This window comes from Phalacrocorax aristotelis, chromosome 3 (genome assembly GCF_949628215.1).
Source record: "Phalacrocorax aristotelis chromosome 3, bGulAri2.1, whole genome shotgun sequence".
NCBI lineage: Eukaryota > Metazoa > Chordata > Aves > Suliformes > Phalacrocoracidae > Phalacrocorax > Phalacrocorax aristotelis.
This window is the reverse complement of record NC_134278.1, coordinates 6,612,175-6,628,517: the sequence shown is the minus strand read 5'-3', so window position 1 is coordinate 6,628,517 and position 16,343 is coordinate 6,612,175. Positions and strand designations below refer to the sequence as shown.

General features: G+C 41.3%; 1 protein-coding gene across 3 annotated transcripts in view; it reads left to right on the top strand.

Annotated features, from left to right (window-relative positions):
- CLIC5 (chloride intracellular channel 5) overlaps nucleotides 1-15,292 on the top strand; it is a 92,898-nt gene extending 77,606 nt beyond the window's left edge. For all 3 annotated transcript variants that reach the window (XM_075086638.1, XM_075086636.1, XM_075086637.1), the window contains exons 5-6: nucleotides 3,638-3,819; nucleotides 6,065-15,292. In XM_075086638.1, coding sequence (XP_074942739.1) covers nucleotides 3,638-3,819; nucleotides 6,065-6,232 — 350 coding nt within the window. In that variant the 3' untranslated portion in view covers nucleotides 6,233-15,292. The remainder of the gene's footprint in view (nucleotides 1-3,637; nucleotides 3,820-6,064) is intronic.
- Nucleotides 15,293-16,343: the final 1,051 nt, after the last annotated feature.

Sequence of the window (16,343 nt, the reverse complement as noted above, 5' to 3'; positions counted from 1 at the left end):
TATTTAGTGATGCGATGATGTTTCCGAAAGGATAAGCTGCCAAGGGAATTAGCTGCTTAGCCACTTCTGAACTTCACTGTGGGTAGTACGTTCATAAATGGGGAATTAGTTCCCAGGTTGGAATCCCAGGTTGGAAGGGACCTCAGGGACCATCTAGTCCAACCTTTCTAGGAAGAGCACAGTCTAGACAAGACGGCCCAGCACCCTGTCCAGACAACTCTTGAAGGTGTCCAATGTGGCTGATGCAACTACTTCCCGTTGAGTTATTTATGGAAAGTGAACTAGTTCAACAGAAGAGCTGCACAAATTCCCTGGTAGTCCACTGGTGGAGTCTCACCTGGCCAATCTGGGCTGACATCGCGTTGAAAAGGCATTTGAAACTCAGTCTTCCACTTTCCAGGAAAACGCTCTCCCTATACCACTGGCAAAATCACAGCACTTCCCCCCAATTTTTTTTGTAAGAAAGGAAAAAAACCTGACCTGCTTTTGATACCTCTCTCTTCTGGGGGGTGAATTCAAACATAAGGTGCATTCTCCCACCCATGGCAGCATTAAACACTTGGCTTTCTCTGAGATGCGGGGCTTAGGAGCCTCTTGCTTCAATATCTCTGAGATTTTTTACACATCCTCCTACTCTGAGTGGGGATTTCCCTGAGCACCTTCTCAAGAAGCCTAAAACTTCAGATCATATATATAAATTGGAATGTGACAGGGCACCTGGAAATTAGGATTTACAACATCGATATTTGCATATGGACTTAGAAAAATTACTTGAAAAACATTGACAGGCTTTAAAAATCTGACCCAGTGCACCTGAACCCTATTTGAAATAGCAATTTTAGGATCTTAATTCTCTTAGATTTTCAAAATTCTGTCACTGTTCGGTTGGAAGAAAGGCAGTTGTCCCTTGTTCACTAGTCTTCTATTTTCTTGGCTGTTCTGAGATATTTACTAGGATTAGAAGAGTTTTGATTAATTAAACAGTGTCATTGGAGTTACAAGTAGTGGTCCAGTTCTTGACTGCCAGGCTATGAGATGGTCCTGACCTTGTAGTGATTTCACCGGGAGATCTCAGGATCCTCTAGGTTCCAGCAAAGCCTGTGAATTAGGGCACAGATGTGTTGAACCCTGAACATATGCTTATTTCTGGTCTAAAGCTGTTGTATGCAAGCGCCAAGTATGAATTCAGATAGATGTTTTTCCCACTGTCACAAATAGGCTTCAGTCCAGGCATTGTTTTTGAGACAGCCATGACGCACTTTGATATATCAAGAAGAGCAAAAGAAATCCCAACCCTAATAAGTTCCAGAAAAGTTACATAAACATGTCCCACCTGATGCTCCTGTCTTCATACCCACACCTAGCTGACCCCATGGGCCAGCATGAAGCATCTACATTTAGTGCTGATACTGGAAATACTGCACAGATGACTGCAAGAACTGACGATCCTACTGGGTGAAGGCGATACCGGAAAATGCTCAGCATTGAGCCAATTGTCTAAAATCCGAATGTGCAGAATTGAATTAGATCACAGTAATTCGATTGCGTTGTCTCCAAATGAATTCACTGTGAGAGGACATAGTGTGAGGCTGACCAGGAGAAGGGGAGCGATCTGTTCAACAGGTGTTATGGGTCAAACCAAGAAGAGATTGCTAAATCTTTTGAGTGTTGCCACATGAGTGTATATTACAAGCTATGCAGTTATTACCCTTCAGTAGAAGTTGTGCAGCGGAGCACAGCTGCAGACGATTAAAGACACCACTGCCAGGATCTGACAGCAGAGTGTCAGTGTCAAAATTCAATTCGAATTGATTAAATAAGGGATGGCAACACTTTTGTTTTATGGATGGCAGCACTTCAGTCGCTTTAGATGCTCTGCTTTCAGAAATAGAGTTCTTTCCCTCCCTGCTATGTTTGTTGGGGTGTTTTCAGTTGGATCGCAGTCCTTTCTCCAGTCAATCAATTAAGCCAGGATTTGCCACTGTGTCTAAGAGTCAGCCACAAAAGAGCTGGTATGGTTCCCTGGTGCTTGGCCAAGAGGCTTCTGTGGGCGCAAGCCATCAGGCAGCTTAATCTGACTTCCACCACTGGCACAAGGTTTAATGGATGTTAGGGCAGCAGAGAAATCATGTTCTGTGGTGTTCAGCTCCTGCTCTCTCCATGGCCCTGCTTGCGCCGCCTTTCTCTCCGTGCCAAAAGCACAGGGGCGGCTGACAGCAGAGCCAGCGGAGCTACCTGTGCCAGCAAGCTACTCTATGCAGGGTGATTGCTGCAGCCTTTTGAAGCTTGCGCTGTGCTCCATAAATATATTTATCTCCGCAGGCCTTGTGCTACACCGCCGGAGTAAATTGATGCATTGAGTAGTCTTCCCTAAGTTAAATGGCAGTAAGTTACTCAGAGATATAAGATTTTACAGGATTAGGCCTTAAATGCTGACTCCAGGCCAGAGCTGCAGCAGGTATAAATCACTGCAGGTAATTTTCACCAGCTGAAATTCTGGCCCTAAGCCCATGAGTCATGTTGTTATTTTTTCAGATTGTAAATTCTTGCTGTTTCTTATTTATATTGCTTTAGCACTTTGGGGCACTTGTCAGGGGCCAGGACCCCATCATGCTTGTCACCCTTTGAACAGCGACGCAACAGGCCCTTGTCGCCCCAGAGTGTTTGCAGTTTAAATAACATGCAAACCTGCATACAGTCATTCAGCTTTCTGTAAGCGCATTCTTGCAATCAAGTTTTCTATTATCCTGACGGTAAAGTGTAAGAACACAAATTCTGTGCCCAGGTTGATATTTTTAAGTAAAAATTTTGCAGTCTGCTGTATATTATGTCTAATGGCATTTTCAGGCTAGAATTTGCTGGAGACAGTAATAATGTGGGACATGGTCTTTAGTAATTAGTGAGAGGTACAAAGTCTCCTCTCTGTTGTGACGCCCCATTTAAGACACATGAAAAACGGAATTTGCACCTAAGTTGAACCTGAAGTGAGGGGAATCTTAACGGTGGCTGAATATTTAATCTCTTTTGTGTAGCATTTTTTTAAATTATTGTTATATTTCTTTCATTTCAGTTGTAGTGTGTCTTCCAGCTCCGTAGAGCTCTGGTTAGCATCTCTGGCATTATTGCTGTTGCCTTTAATTACTCTGGAAGGGGTTAAAAGTAGTAAAACTACAGTTTTTTAGAGCTGAAGTAATTCTGGAAAATTCCCCTTCACTACAGTCCTACCTGGCTGCTTAGAAAAACAATGTAGTGGCATACAGATCTCCAGTTTACTGTGGGATGGCCTCAACAGACCAGAAGACTATCATAGGGTGTATGTATTTTATTGGTCAATCACGTTGACAAGCTGTTCTTTCCTTCCATGATCTCTTTCCCTGCTTTTTTTTTTGTGCTAGTCAGGAGAAGACATGGCACAAGTTTCCTGTGTCCCCCTTTTCCATTGCAGGATGAGCTTTACCCTCAGGCAGACCTTGCTGGGCTACTTTGTCATCAGATTGTGTAGGCACTGGAGCACAAATTAACAGCAAAGAAGTGGTTCTTGGCTTTTTTTCTAGATACTACCATAGCCATTGATACAGAATGTTTCTAAATAATTCTTACTCTGCCCTAATCACTTATTCATTGCTTTTTGGCAAAGCCCTTGAAAGAGGTTTGGTGAAGGCTCTGAAGAAGCTGGATGACTATCTGAGAACCCCTCTGCCAGAGGAGATTGATGCAGACAGCACTGAAGAGGAGAAAGTGTCTAAACGCAAGTTTCTGGATGGAGATGACCTGACTCTTGCTGACTGCAACCTTCTGCCCAAACTCCATGTTGTCAAGGTAAAAGATGTCTTGTGATGGTCAAAGAAGCCTCATCTGACAGTGAAGTGCCCTGCTCCGACAGCCGAGTGCTAAAGCCAACATGTATTTCAGCACAGATACCTGAAGTCCTTGAAGAGCGGAGCTTGAAACACAATTTTGCTCCTCAGTATTTCCTACAGCTTAACTTAAGTAACTTCGTATTTAGTACATGGGGAAACGTCCCATCACTAGTTGGTGGCAAACACAATATTAAAATCTAGGTATCCCATCTCTCTATTTTTACCCAGCTGTAAGTAACAGCATTCTTTCATATTAATTAGTTCCATTATTCTTAAGAGAGATGTCAAAACTCTAGTCAGTTCCCACCCATTTGTAACTTAAGAGCCGCAGTCCATCTTTTTGGGGAATATTTATTCCAGCTGGTATTTCACACAGAGAAGTTAACAAATCAAAGTCACTGCTGAGGTCCAGGATTTGAAATGTACAATGGTCGCTGGTATAGTGCAAACGGTGTACATCATCTTGACTTCTAAACGTTGCATTTATTTAATTTATCAGATGACATGTTTCTTTAGAATAAAGCAAGTACCTGGCAGACCTTGGCAAGCAAGAAAGCTAAAAATTAAAGCCAAGTCATGCATCTAATTTGGCTCCATGAGCCAAAACATAAACTGAGCCTGGGAGCTGACTGCACACATGGAAAAAAAAAATGTTGCATAAAAAATATCCTCACAGGTTTAGCTCTTTCTTTGGCTTGTCTTTATTGGTGACGTTGGGGTCAGACAATGCAAAATGAATGTGTGGCCCCTTACTGGTTCCTGTTTCCTTAGGATGAAATTAAAGAAGTCAAAAGAGAATTAAAATCTTTCTCAGACAAGCATAGCCATAGGATAATGCCTGAAAGGTTTTTTACAGATGGAAGAAAGGGTAAATTATTTTTTCATTTGATGGAAGATGTGTGCTGGAAATGGTGAAAATCCTGACTTAAGTTGCCCAGCAGGTTTTATCTTCCCCATGTGTGTGTGAAGCATCATTGAAGGCAAGAATGCTTAATTAAATGCAGTTTAGGACAGGATTTGGACTTGCATATACCAAGTGGATCCGGGTAATAAAAACAAATCACGGTCGTTTTCTGAGAATGTGACTGTCCTAAGAAATCTGAGATGGAAAACAGCTCTACCATGTGCTTTAAAAATAAAGGGGAACTCTGTGGCACATATGTATGTAATTTATGCCCAGGAACAATTTTATACTGTCAGAAAAATTAGAGATTGGAAGCACTCATTAAATCAGCTAATCCATCCCTTCCTATCAGCTAGTTCATTCTGTCACCACAGGATTATTCTATATGGTATATTCTTACAGGAAAACTGAAATATCCCAATCCTGCAAGCTACCAACTAGCTTTAAGCACAGATTAGTCCCATTGACTTCAATGGGACTATACAGGTGCTTAAAATTAAGTATGCACTTAACTATGTTCCAGAATAAGGGCCTGAGTGTTTTTAGAAATCAAAAATTTCCCTTGATAGACAATTTCCTAGTCTAACAAGTCTTGAAATAGCCATTTTCTCCCCCAGTTTATCCTAATACCCCTGTTTCTAATGTCTGCTAAATCACCTTGGTTTCTTAAGCATGGCACCCATACCACCCTGAATTTTTCCTTTGCGTGAACACAGATACAGCCTTCCAACAGCTGTAGGTGGTTACATTCTCTGATATCAGTGGCTAGGCAAAATATTTTGCATATATTATAAATAGAAATAGAGTGTATATAAAATATATTTTGAATGTATTATTTTAAATATACATATAAAAATTAAATATGTTAAACATAAATATAATAATATCAAGATGTTATATATTAATTTTTACTAATGACTTTCCTTTCAAACTATCTTCCTTACGATTCAGGTAATCAGATCTTTCTTATTTGGCATCTCACTTTAAAAGTGATGTACAGAATACTGGTAAAAAACACCAAACACCAATATGGTAAAATTAATGAACTACAGGTATCGTAAAAGTCATAATTTGGTGACAGTTGCCAGGCCATTGCATTAGAGTGTCCTTAGGCCAAATAGCGTCCTTGCAAGGTAGAGTTTGACCAATGGTCACTTTTCAGGCTTTTATAATGTAAGACCCTGATTCTCCAAGTTGCTATTAATTATGTGACAAGAAAGAGTAAGAAACTCTCTAAAAAGGAATCTGGAGATATATCACCAGCAGAATGCCTTTTTCCCCTCTTTTATCTTTGGTTTAGATTGTTGCAAAGAAATACCGCAACTTTGAGTTCCCAACAGAGATGACAGGGCTGTGGCGGTACCTGAAGAACGCGTATGCCAGGGATGAATTCACCAACACCTGTGCGGCAGACAAAGAGATCGAGCAAGCCTACGCAGACGTGGCCAAGCGGCTCAGCAAGTCCTAACTCACCTCAGCAGTGGCTCAGTATCCCATTTTACAGACTCTTCTCCTTGTTGCCTTAAGATATACTTTATCATTATGCTCTCTGGTTGGCATCCCTATGACTTCACCTGTTCAAGTGTATTGGTCAGGGACAAATCTGCTTCTCCCTGGAGAAAAGGGAAGGCAGCTCTAGTGTGGGAGGTGGAGACCCTTTGAAATCAGAACCTAAGATCTAGCTCAACTAGTATTATTCGCAATCAGTATTGGAAATAAGTCCACTTTACTAGTGTCTTGTTTCACATTGGGGGTATATCGCCACCTGTAGTCTCTGGAGTTTTAAAAATAGGATATTAACTGAAATTTCAAGTAAGAGATTTAGGAACACATAGAACTGGTTCTTCTGTAGGTTATTTCAAGGACACTTTTTCTCCCAGTGCTATTGAGATCCTTGAGGCAGGAGCAAAACATGAGAGAGAAAGTGGGGAAAAAAAGGAGGTTGTCCCTAAAGGAGAAATGCTATTAGCAGTTATATTTAAAAAAACCCTCTATTCTGTCTTAGCAGACCCAAGAGTTTATAGGATATTTATTTTTAACTTGGCGCAAGAAGGGGAAGCCTGAGTGAATATGTCAGACTTGCAGATGCTACTTTGCATAAAATTTGCATGATGTTGTTGGATCCGAATGTTTAAAATGAAAGAGAGTGAATGAGCAATTGAGCAGGCAGCCCTTGGAAGAGCGGGGCTCGTGCCAAAATGCCCAGTGGATCTGCTAGTTGGTAGAGACACTCAGACACAGCAATAACGGGGGCAGCATAGTGACTCCAGCTAACAGAGGGATTTGGCACAACTAACCAAACCACGTAGGATATTGTCGTCTTGACTATATGGTTGCCAGTTCCTTTATAATTGCTATCTGGGAAACTTGGATAGGCAAGAGAAAGCTGTTGCTGCACACGATTTCCAGGCAGGGGAAGCGCTTTCTTTGCGCTGGGCTCCAGATGGGTCACTTTCAAGCACTCATCATCTCACCCCAGGCGTGTTTTGCTCTGAAAGCCTCAAAGAGGGCAGGCTAATACTGGGAGAGGCACATTTCCAGTCAGAAATTCGGCAAATATGCTAGCAGAAATCCACACATGATGCCTTAGTCCCGCTCCTCTGGGGTTTACTGATCTGGATTACACGATTCTGAATTAGGATTGTTTTCTAAAACTGATTATTTTGTTCTATCTGTAATGTCTGCCTGACATAATCTGCTTTATACTAGTGATTATTTGCACATTACTTTAGCAAATTCAGAATGACAGCTCTTTTGCATGAAACTCACATGCCCTGATGTGTACAACAGTGCACGTGGCTCTCTATTTTAAGTTTGAGGGGACTTATTGTCTATTTCAAAGAGAAAATAAAGCTAAGCTGTAAACCGATGTGGCTCCCCTTCTGATCAGAGCTGCAGGGAGCTGCACTGATTTGAGGAGAACCCCAAGCTGGTGAGCTGTGACCAAGGGGAACCTCGCAGCAGGCTTATTTGCAGCCAGAGAGCTGGAGGACTGGAGACAGCATCGAAAGCCAGCCTCTGCCGTGTGACACTGATGACAATCTGAAGCCATCCTATTGCTTTGGTGGGATTATTCCACTTTTGACACTAACCCAGCTGGGAGCAGAGAGTTGCTCGTTGACTGTGAAGAAAGTTTGTGGTTGACTATTGTTTCACATGCAATGGTCAATTTACTCTGAACTTTCCAAAACCTTGGAATAAAATCCGTGAACTCCCAAGTCTTCCCCTAGAACAGGCTATTTTAACAACGGCTACACTGGAGGGCAAAGGCTCGCGCTCTTTGCAATTATGCTGAGAAATCAGCTGGATAAGAGAACACTAATAGCAGCCAGAAAAATGTAAAGAGATTCGAAGTGTCTGCACAAGCACATGTGGCTTGGTAAAAACATTTCTTCATGAGATTGGAGTTATTTGTGATTTTTGTTTTCTTTTTTTTTTTTTTAATTAACACAAATATTTATTTATTTATTTTAATTGACTCAGTCCTTTCTGTCTGTCTTTCTGGTTTTGTTTTCACTCAGCGCACTGGTCATGATGCCTCTGTCTGTTTAGAAAATTGTTATTAGCAATGCTTTGTGAATTTGTCTCTAGTGAAGAGTCTTCTGTCTGATTAATGGTCATTGGGGATTTTTTATTTCAGTATGAGTTGGCCAACAGCATGCTGATCAACAGAATCTACATTTTTCTCAGTTTTCTTCTTCCAGGTTTGTACTTCAATCAGTGGCTTTGCTTAATCACAGTTGCAGTGAATCTCTGAGTGAAGATGCAGATGCAGGTTCTTGCTCTGTGCTTATTTTATTTAGCTCCTTAAAGCAGATTGTCCAAACATGCAGCAGATCTCAGGCAGGGGAAGCGAGCCAGTTCAGGGTCTGTCATGTTTTCTTTTGTCTGTGTGACTCTTCACCAATTTGCTGAATCCCATGGTTCTGAAATGTTCTAATATGCCTTACTCAGTTTTGCTAGAAGAGGGCCAAACACAGTTGATCTCAGCGACTTCAAATTGCATCTGTGTTTAAAAAAGTTATGTTTAAAAATTATGTTAAATGTTAAAAGAAAAAAAGAGCTTTTTGTAAGATGATTTGCATATTCTTAAAATCTTTTTAGGATTTCATTATAAAACCTGAAAATCCCAAAGGTACCTTCCTTTTAATTAATAATAAAGAAATCCTTAAATATCTTCATTTTTCCAATGACACTCCCCTATATATAATGTTATTGACAGATATGAGAAAGAATAAGAGGAAAATTAAACAGTTTTCAGCTACCGCACCCGTTCCGTGTGAATTTGTCTCACTCCCCATCCCAACTTTGCATCTTACTCATAGGTCTGTTATAGGCTGATTCAAGATTATGGACAGGTTCAGGCATTCCCTGACCTTTGTTTGGGTTTGAAATCCAAGCTCATGTTTTCAGATCTGCAACTTTTGCTCACCTTTGTGCTTTTTGGCTTTAGCCACAGTCAGAAGCAGGAAATACTGGAAATCCTACAAAGAAAAGTGTTTTGCTAAGATTTTTGAGCTCAGTTCTCAAGACTTGGGATCCATCACCAGTGAGATTTTTAAAGGGCTCCAGACTCCTTTAGGCAGGGTTTTTTTGGTGACCTTCCATTGTATTTAGAATTATAAGTAATAAATATTAATCATACAGGATTGCATATCTACATTGGCAAGGCAGCGTTTCTGAAAAGAATCTAAGTGACAAGACAGACATTGCAGATTTACAATAACTTTGTTCATAAATTTTTTGCAAGATGTAAAGAAAGACATAGTGCAGAGGGGGAAGAAGCCAACAATGTGGATTTAATCATCTACATTTCAGAAATGCAGACCAAATGTCTGTAAAGATGTCCATTTCATCCAAACATTTCTTAGATATTTATTTCAAAGCTCCCTGTTCGGTCAATCTGACACTCCATTCATATTGGAGCTAATATTGATTTTTCTTCTATTAGCAGTGGTATGGGAGTGTTAGAGGACCCTGTATATTAGTTGCTCTTCTGTTAGACTGTTTGAATTGCCAAGAGTTTTTCTTGCTGTGCAGGTAAGACTAAAGAAGTATCTGTGTCAAGACTATTTAAAGGAGTGCTTCTGACAAACATTTTTTCCAATAGGAAGAATCATATAATGATATTGCTTTATCAGGACTAGTGTGGAACATAGACGTACAGGTTACAACCTCTCCTCCTATGTCTGCATCAGCTGAAAGGCCACTGCCAGGGAGGAAGGACAGTCTGGATCACAAAGAAGCTAGAAATCTCTTTTTCCTATGAGAAAGTTCAGCTGAATTGCACATAGCATTTTTAAAAAATATTTTTATTTTAACCCCTAGCCACCTTTCCTCCTCTCTTGTCCCTGCTCTCAGTCGGCTCCAAGGTAGCCATAACCATTCTGCTGTGTCTTCAGTGCTCAGCAGCAGGGTGCTCATGGGTGGGCGCATGGGGAAGAGTGTTGTAGCGCAACCCACCCATCTTGTGGGGTGAAGCAGAGACCCTCCGTTCTGCATTGACTGAGTTTGGCTAATTAGCTGAGTTTAAGGTATTGCAAAAATTTAGGCAGTGGAAATCCTACTTATGTAAAGCCCCAGAGGCACATGGAAGCATTCACTTTTTGAAATGAATTGGTGTTTTAAAGAAAAAAATAACCCCAAAGTCTTGTGTCCTCCTTCACGTGTATTCTTTTAAGCATCAGGAAGTTTGCATTTGTTTATTATTCTGGTAGATTTAATCATTATTCTTGAATTGCTTTTGATATTAAGAAATATTTTTTCAGTAAGATTTTGCTTTTCTGCTGAATCTTTCATCTCTTCATTAATTTCGATGTCTGCAATGACCTAGTAATTCCAGAGGAGGCAGGAAATCTGTGAGGCTTATACTTGTTGAGAAGTTGAAGGAGGTAATGATTTTTTTGGAGAAAACAGTATTAAAAGCATTTTTTTAAAAAATGTGTCTTTTCATCTGGGATACTTTAACGAAGAGTGATAGACTGTTTAGTCTGGACTGTGATTTCCAGCACAGACCTGAGCAAGCCACAGTGTTTAAGGCAGCTTTGCCTAGGGATTTCCCCAGGATACATGGAGATGTTCCTTCTGAGTCACAAAATTTCCCTTTTTCTTGGTCAGAAGGGATCTGCTGGTTTGTATTGGCACTGAACTATGACAGCCCACTACCTCGGTGCTAGGCAGTGAAATTAGGGGTCCTGTTCCCTCCTCTTCCTTTCTAGCTCACGTGCAGGGAAAGCAGTAAGCATTAATCTCTCATTAATTTCCTTGCCCCACATCCCAAGCAACGCTCCAGCCCTAGGAAAGCACAAGAACTCCATCCAGCGCTGGTTTTCAAAGCTCAATCGGTTTGTGTTTTAACGTTTGGCCTAAAGGTCTGAAAAGCCCCGTGTAACGCCTCAGGCACCCACCATGCAGCATTACAGGACTCAGCAGCCTCTCGGAGAGTGCAGCGATCATGGTAGTCCCCTGTTGCCCCAAATCATTCTCCTTTCACCATTCATTGGAGAGATGCTAGAGCTGAAAATACTCCAGAGGGTATACTTGAATGTGATGTATTTTGAGCTGTGCTCATCAACTAACCAACTCTACATGATGACATTGTCGCAGCTCAGCAGGTCGTGCCTCTGCTGCCAGATGGATGACCCATCGCCCATTGGAGTAGCGGCGTTCGGATGGGAAACGCCGGAGCTGCTCAGCCAGCGATGGTGCAACCACGGTGAAAGGTTTCAGTGCCACCTTTTCTCCAGCCCGGCTCTCTAGCTGAAGTGTGTTAGCAGCTCAGCTGGGGCCATGATCCAGTGCTAATGAGCGTTTGTAGCTTGCAGCATGTGAATAGAGACTACTCATGTGTTTAATGTTAAACATGTGCTTGCCTGCCTGCCTGGATGGGGGCCTAAAAGTCATGACAGAAAAGCCTATATTAATGAACAGCATTATTATTCTCTTTCCTTTGAAATCCAGTGGCAGAATTCCCAGTGGGGGAATTCCCAATAGGAATTCCCAGTAGAGCCTAAGGCTACATAAGCACGAAGACGTTTCAAGCGTGAAGATGTCCTTAGAGAACAGAAAACACTCAAGGATAAAAGGAAGCAGCAGTGACATATAGGGTCTTATTACCAAAGGAGGACACCAGCTCTGTCCCAGTGATAACTGGAGGGACACCACCAGTGCTCCCAGGCTTCATTCTGGTTTATCACGGGGAGGTTCAGAGTGGAGCTGGGACCAGGCCACACTGGCAGTGGAATGCCAAGGCATGTTCTGCTGTATCTCCAACCGCACTCCCTATGGTGGTATCCCACAGTGTAACGATGCCTCCATTGTGACTGCCTCACTCTTATTATGAAGTGGCTTGTCTAAAGAAAACTAAGAAGGGTGGGGGAAATTTTTTTTTATATATACATGGAGTAAAAACAATCCAAATATGCTTTAATGGTTCTCAACATGATACTGTCAATTCTCACCACAGGGTGGAATTGTTGGTGGAAATTAAATTAAATTAAATTAAATTAAAACAGAAAAGCTTGGCTGTTGCTAATGGGTACTACTGGGAGCCCTAAAAACAGTTTGCAGTGTAGAACCATAACAGGAGTGAACATCCTTTAATTCCCAGAATTGCTTGGGTTTCACAGGGTCATTCCAGCCTATTCTGCAGCACTGCTGAGAAGTTGCTCTTTCCCTGTCTCCTTAGGTCTATAAACTCTGAAAAATTTGGGAAATGGCTATGGGCACCACATTAATCTTTTTCTTTTTCACCTCCCCCCCTTCATTAAATAACTGCTTTAGTTAGGGAGTAAGTGACAAGTAAATACCATTTGCAAAGAGCAGATTTCTCTACGTTTTCATTAAGGGCATTTTTTAAGGGTTTTCAGGAAATGAGAGGTTATCCCCAGCTTTGGGAATAAACTGTGGTATAAAATATATAGAGAAGTGTGATTCTGATTAAATAATTTAAGCAGGAAAACTACAGTTTGTTTTAAGGAGCATGCCTAGGACTAAAGGAACAGAACGATCCAGATATTGCAATAGGGAGTTAAGATTCGGTCCCAATCTCTATTTTTTTTTTATTACTGATGGTACATCGTTGCAGCTATATATATATATTTTCACTTTATTTAACTGCATTATTTAATTCAATAATGCTGAAGTGTGTTGGGATGGAAGGTGGCATAAAGAGGAAAACTTACACTCTTGAAACAGCACTATTATTACTGTGTCTTTGATTTTGTTCCCACTGGAATAAACGAGAGCTGCACCATTTAGCCCTGTGGAAGCAGGATCTCAACTTCACAGACCCAGATAGTTTGGCAGTCTCTGTGGAGGACAGGGTAATTTGCTGGTTAGCAATCTGAGTACTGCAGCGGGCACAGCGCATTTCGGGAGACATCCAGGACCGTCCTTGGGTGAACGGATAGCGTTGCTTGCAAAGGACCACAGCAAAGCCCCCGCTGTTATAAAATGAGATTAAGCCATCATGAGATGGGGACTGGCTAACCCCGAACCAGACACATTTGCCTGCAGTGCAGCCGCTAAATTGGTCTGACATCAGGAACCGCAGTGTAAGAGCTTGGCCTCAGAAGTGAGTCAAAGCAGCATCTTTGTCACCAGTCATTTTCTATTTATAATGACACAGATCTATTTTATAATCACAGGGAGGCACAACAGGCGTGTGCTTTGTTCTGCCTAAATCGCATTTCTCGTGCGGGTGCATTTAAACACAGCCTTTGGCCCCTTGCCGCACACCACACACACCCAAGGCGGGCAATTCTGGCACAACAATGCACACCCTGTCGTGCTTGAATGCTCAAAGACTCCCGTGCTGAAGCAATAAACTCCTGCTAAATGGCTTAAAAATGTTCCCTTAAGTGTGCTGAGCTGCCACGCTGCCTCACTTCTCAGTTCCAATGCCATTTTATGTCTAAGCCTTGGGTTTCAAATAAACCAGGAGTATATTGCGTTGTTTAGTGCTGGAAATTATTTGCCATTATTAACCATAAGAAATCAGGGTGAAAAACCCCAAACCCCAATTCAACCCTCTTTCCTAGTGCAAAACTGACTGCTTAGCATGTGACTGTGTTTTCAGAGGCTGTGAATCAATGTGAAGCTGCTTGGTTTGGTTTCTGGAGCATAGATCCTCATCTCTGCAAATCCTTGTAGCTATGATTGTACCCAAACTGCCTTTTTCTTTTTCTTTGTTTCAAATTGAAGGGCCTGCTCTGTACTGTTTAGAAATCTATGATCTAGCAATTGATAGATTTATTTTTGTAGTCTGACTGTAGTCAGTTCTAAAGCCTGAAGGTCAAAACCAAGTTGCGTAGTGAGATTCAGAGGTGAACAGAAACTTTCTTTTTCCTCAAAACCCACTCATTTTCAAATCCTGACTCATCTGGGGCATGATCCTGGTTACTTAGAAGGGGACCTGAGATTGAAGGAGAGGGAGGGGAGCCCACCATTCATGCTACTGTCCTTCCACTGTGAGAGGATAGCAGGAACCAGTCTAGAAATCCTAAGAGGTATACGGACATATTTTCCATCTTCAGTCTGAAAGCAACCTGTACAGAGACCTGAATGGCCCTAAAGTGATCCATGGTTGCTTAAAAATTGCAATGACTTAAAAAAGCAGGGTTTGGGATATGAGCAATGACGTGACGATCAGGCACAGTACCTCTTCGAGGCATTATATAGGCAAAAAAAATCTAATTTGAAATGACACTCAGTTTTTAGGTACCAGCCCAGACCCAAGTCCACGGCTGGGTTTTCTCCACCAAAATGTCATTAATCTCAGAAACACCTAATGGTTGTTGGGATTGTCACCACCTGATCTGCTGGGGTAAAAACAAGATCGGTAACTCTTAAGGAGGAAGCAGGAATGGTCTTTAAACTCAGACCTGGTAAGCTTCAAAGGAAAGTAATTTATTTGTAAACAACTATTTTATAGTGGTTGACAGGGAAAAGTAAGTGTTTATCCAGAGGTCTCCATCAGATAAGAAAGACAGGGTAAATCCCTTCACATACTTGTGATTTTCAGTTGAGGGACATCCTCTGTTAATGGGTAATTTTAGATTAGGCTGTAACCTTTTGGGGTAAGAACTATATATTTCTTCTCTGTATGTGCAGCTCCTAACACAACAGGAGCCTGATTAGAGCCTTTGTTTGCTGTTCAAACCCTTATAATATATAGTAATAGGAATAATATAATTAAAATGTCATTGCAGTTCACCTTTAATATTATGATTGTGTGGCTGTGCTCTGTCGAGTGTGAAAACAAATTGATGTCCTTTTTGTATAATAGGTAGTATATTTTATTATTGAAGAAAGAGTTAAATATAATTCTTAAAAACAAAAAACTATCTGCTCATTGTTTCATTTTAAGCTTTTGGATAAATAAGCAAACATTTCTTTTGTATCCTTCAAATGAATTTGTGTTAAATGAAGAAATCCACCTTCCTGAATTGGAGCTGTTTATAATCTTATATTCCAAGAGTGGTTAACACCGGATAATTTGAATAAAAGTGGTTTATTTTCTCATTGAGTTATTCCTGAACTTTTGTTTAATTTGTCAGTTGTTTTTTTTTAAGCAGGCAACGTTCCCTTGGCTGCAAGAAAAAACATGCGCTCACAGCTTGAATACAGCTATACTCATCACTGGATCTACAAGTCGACGTAGCAGAAATAAAGGGAAAGACAGCAAGGACAAGTAAGCTACATCTGTGCTAGAAGAAGAAACATGTCCAGGGTATAACTCATGCCCTGTGCCCCAGAGGTCGGTGCACTATAGCTGGCGTAGCTGGTGGTACGGTGTTGGCCTGGACCAGAGCGCACTCACCGAGGCGGTGTCTGAGCGCAGCACACTGGTTGTGGGAACTGGTGGGGTTATAGTACAGGTCTATAAAGCAATGGATGGGGTGAAAGGGGGAATGATCATTCAGTATTTCTCATATCACAGGTTATGTGTTCCTAACGAAATAACCAAGCAGCAAGTTTGAACAGAAAGAAGTGCTTTTTTACACTGTGTAATCAAACTTTGGAGCCCTTGAACAGAGGATGCTGTGCAGATCAAAATGCATATGGCGTTTAAATATAGATATGATAACTTCATGAAGAAAAGATCCATTAATGATGTTAAACAGGAAAGTTTGGATGCAATTTCCAGGTCAAGAAGTCCCTAAATATGAGGGCTGGGAGGTGGTCCAGGGAGAAGTAGGTTTCCACTTTCCTTATTTCTTATATTGCTTCTGCTGCGAGAGATTAGGCACAGCTGAGGTAGGGCTGGGTGGCTTGGCTCCAGGATGGCCTTTCTGATATTATGATACACAAATGTGAAGTATTGTAAATTTTATTGCAGCACAAAACTTTCAATTTAGCTTCCCCAAAGCAAACCACTTCCAGAGAGGCATTAGAAAGGCTCGCAGTCCCTCTCACAGCAAAAGGCAGGGAATCACCATCCATCTGAAATAACAAGAGTTCATCATCCAACAGCTGCAACTGGAAAAGAACAAATAGGATTCCTCCTGTTTTACATTTCAACTTTTCTTCTGGTCACCAAAGACTGTACCCTTTGGGCCACATCTCTCTTGTGCTAC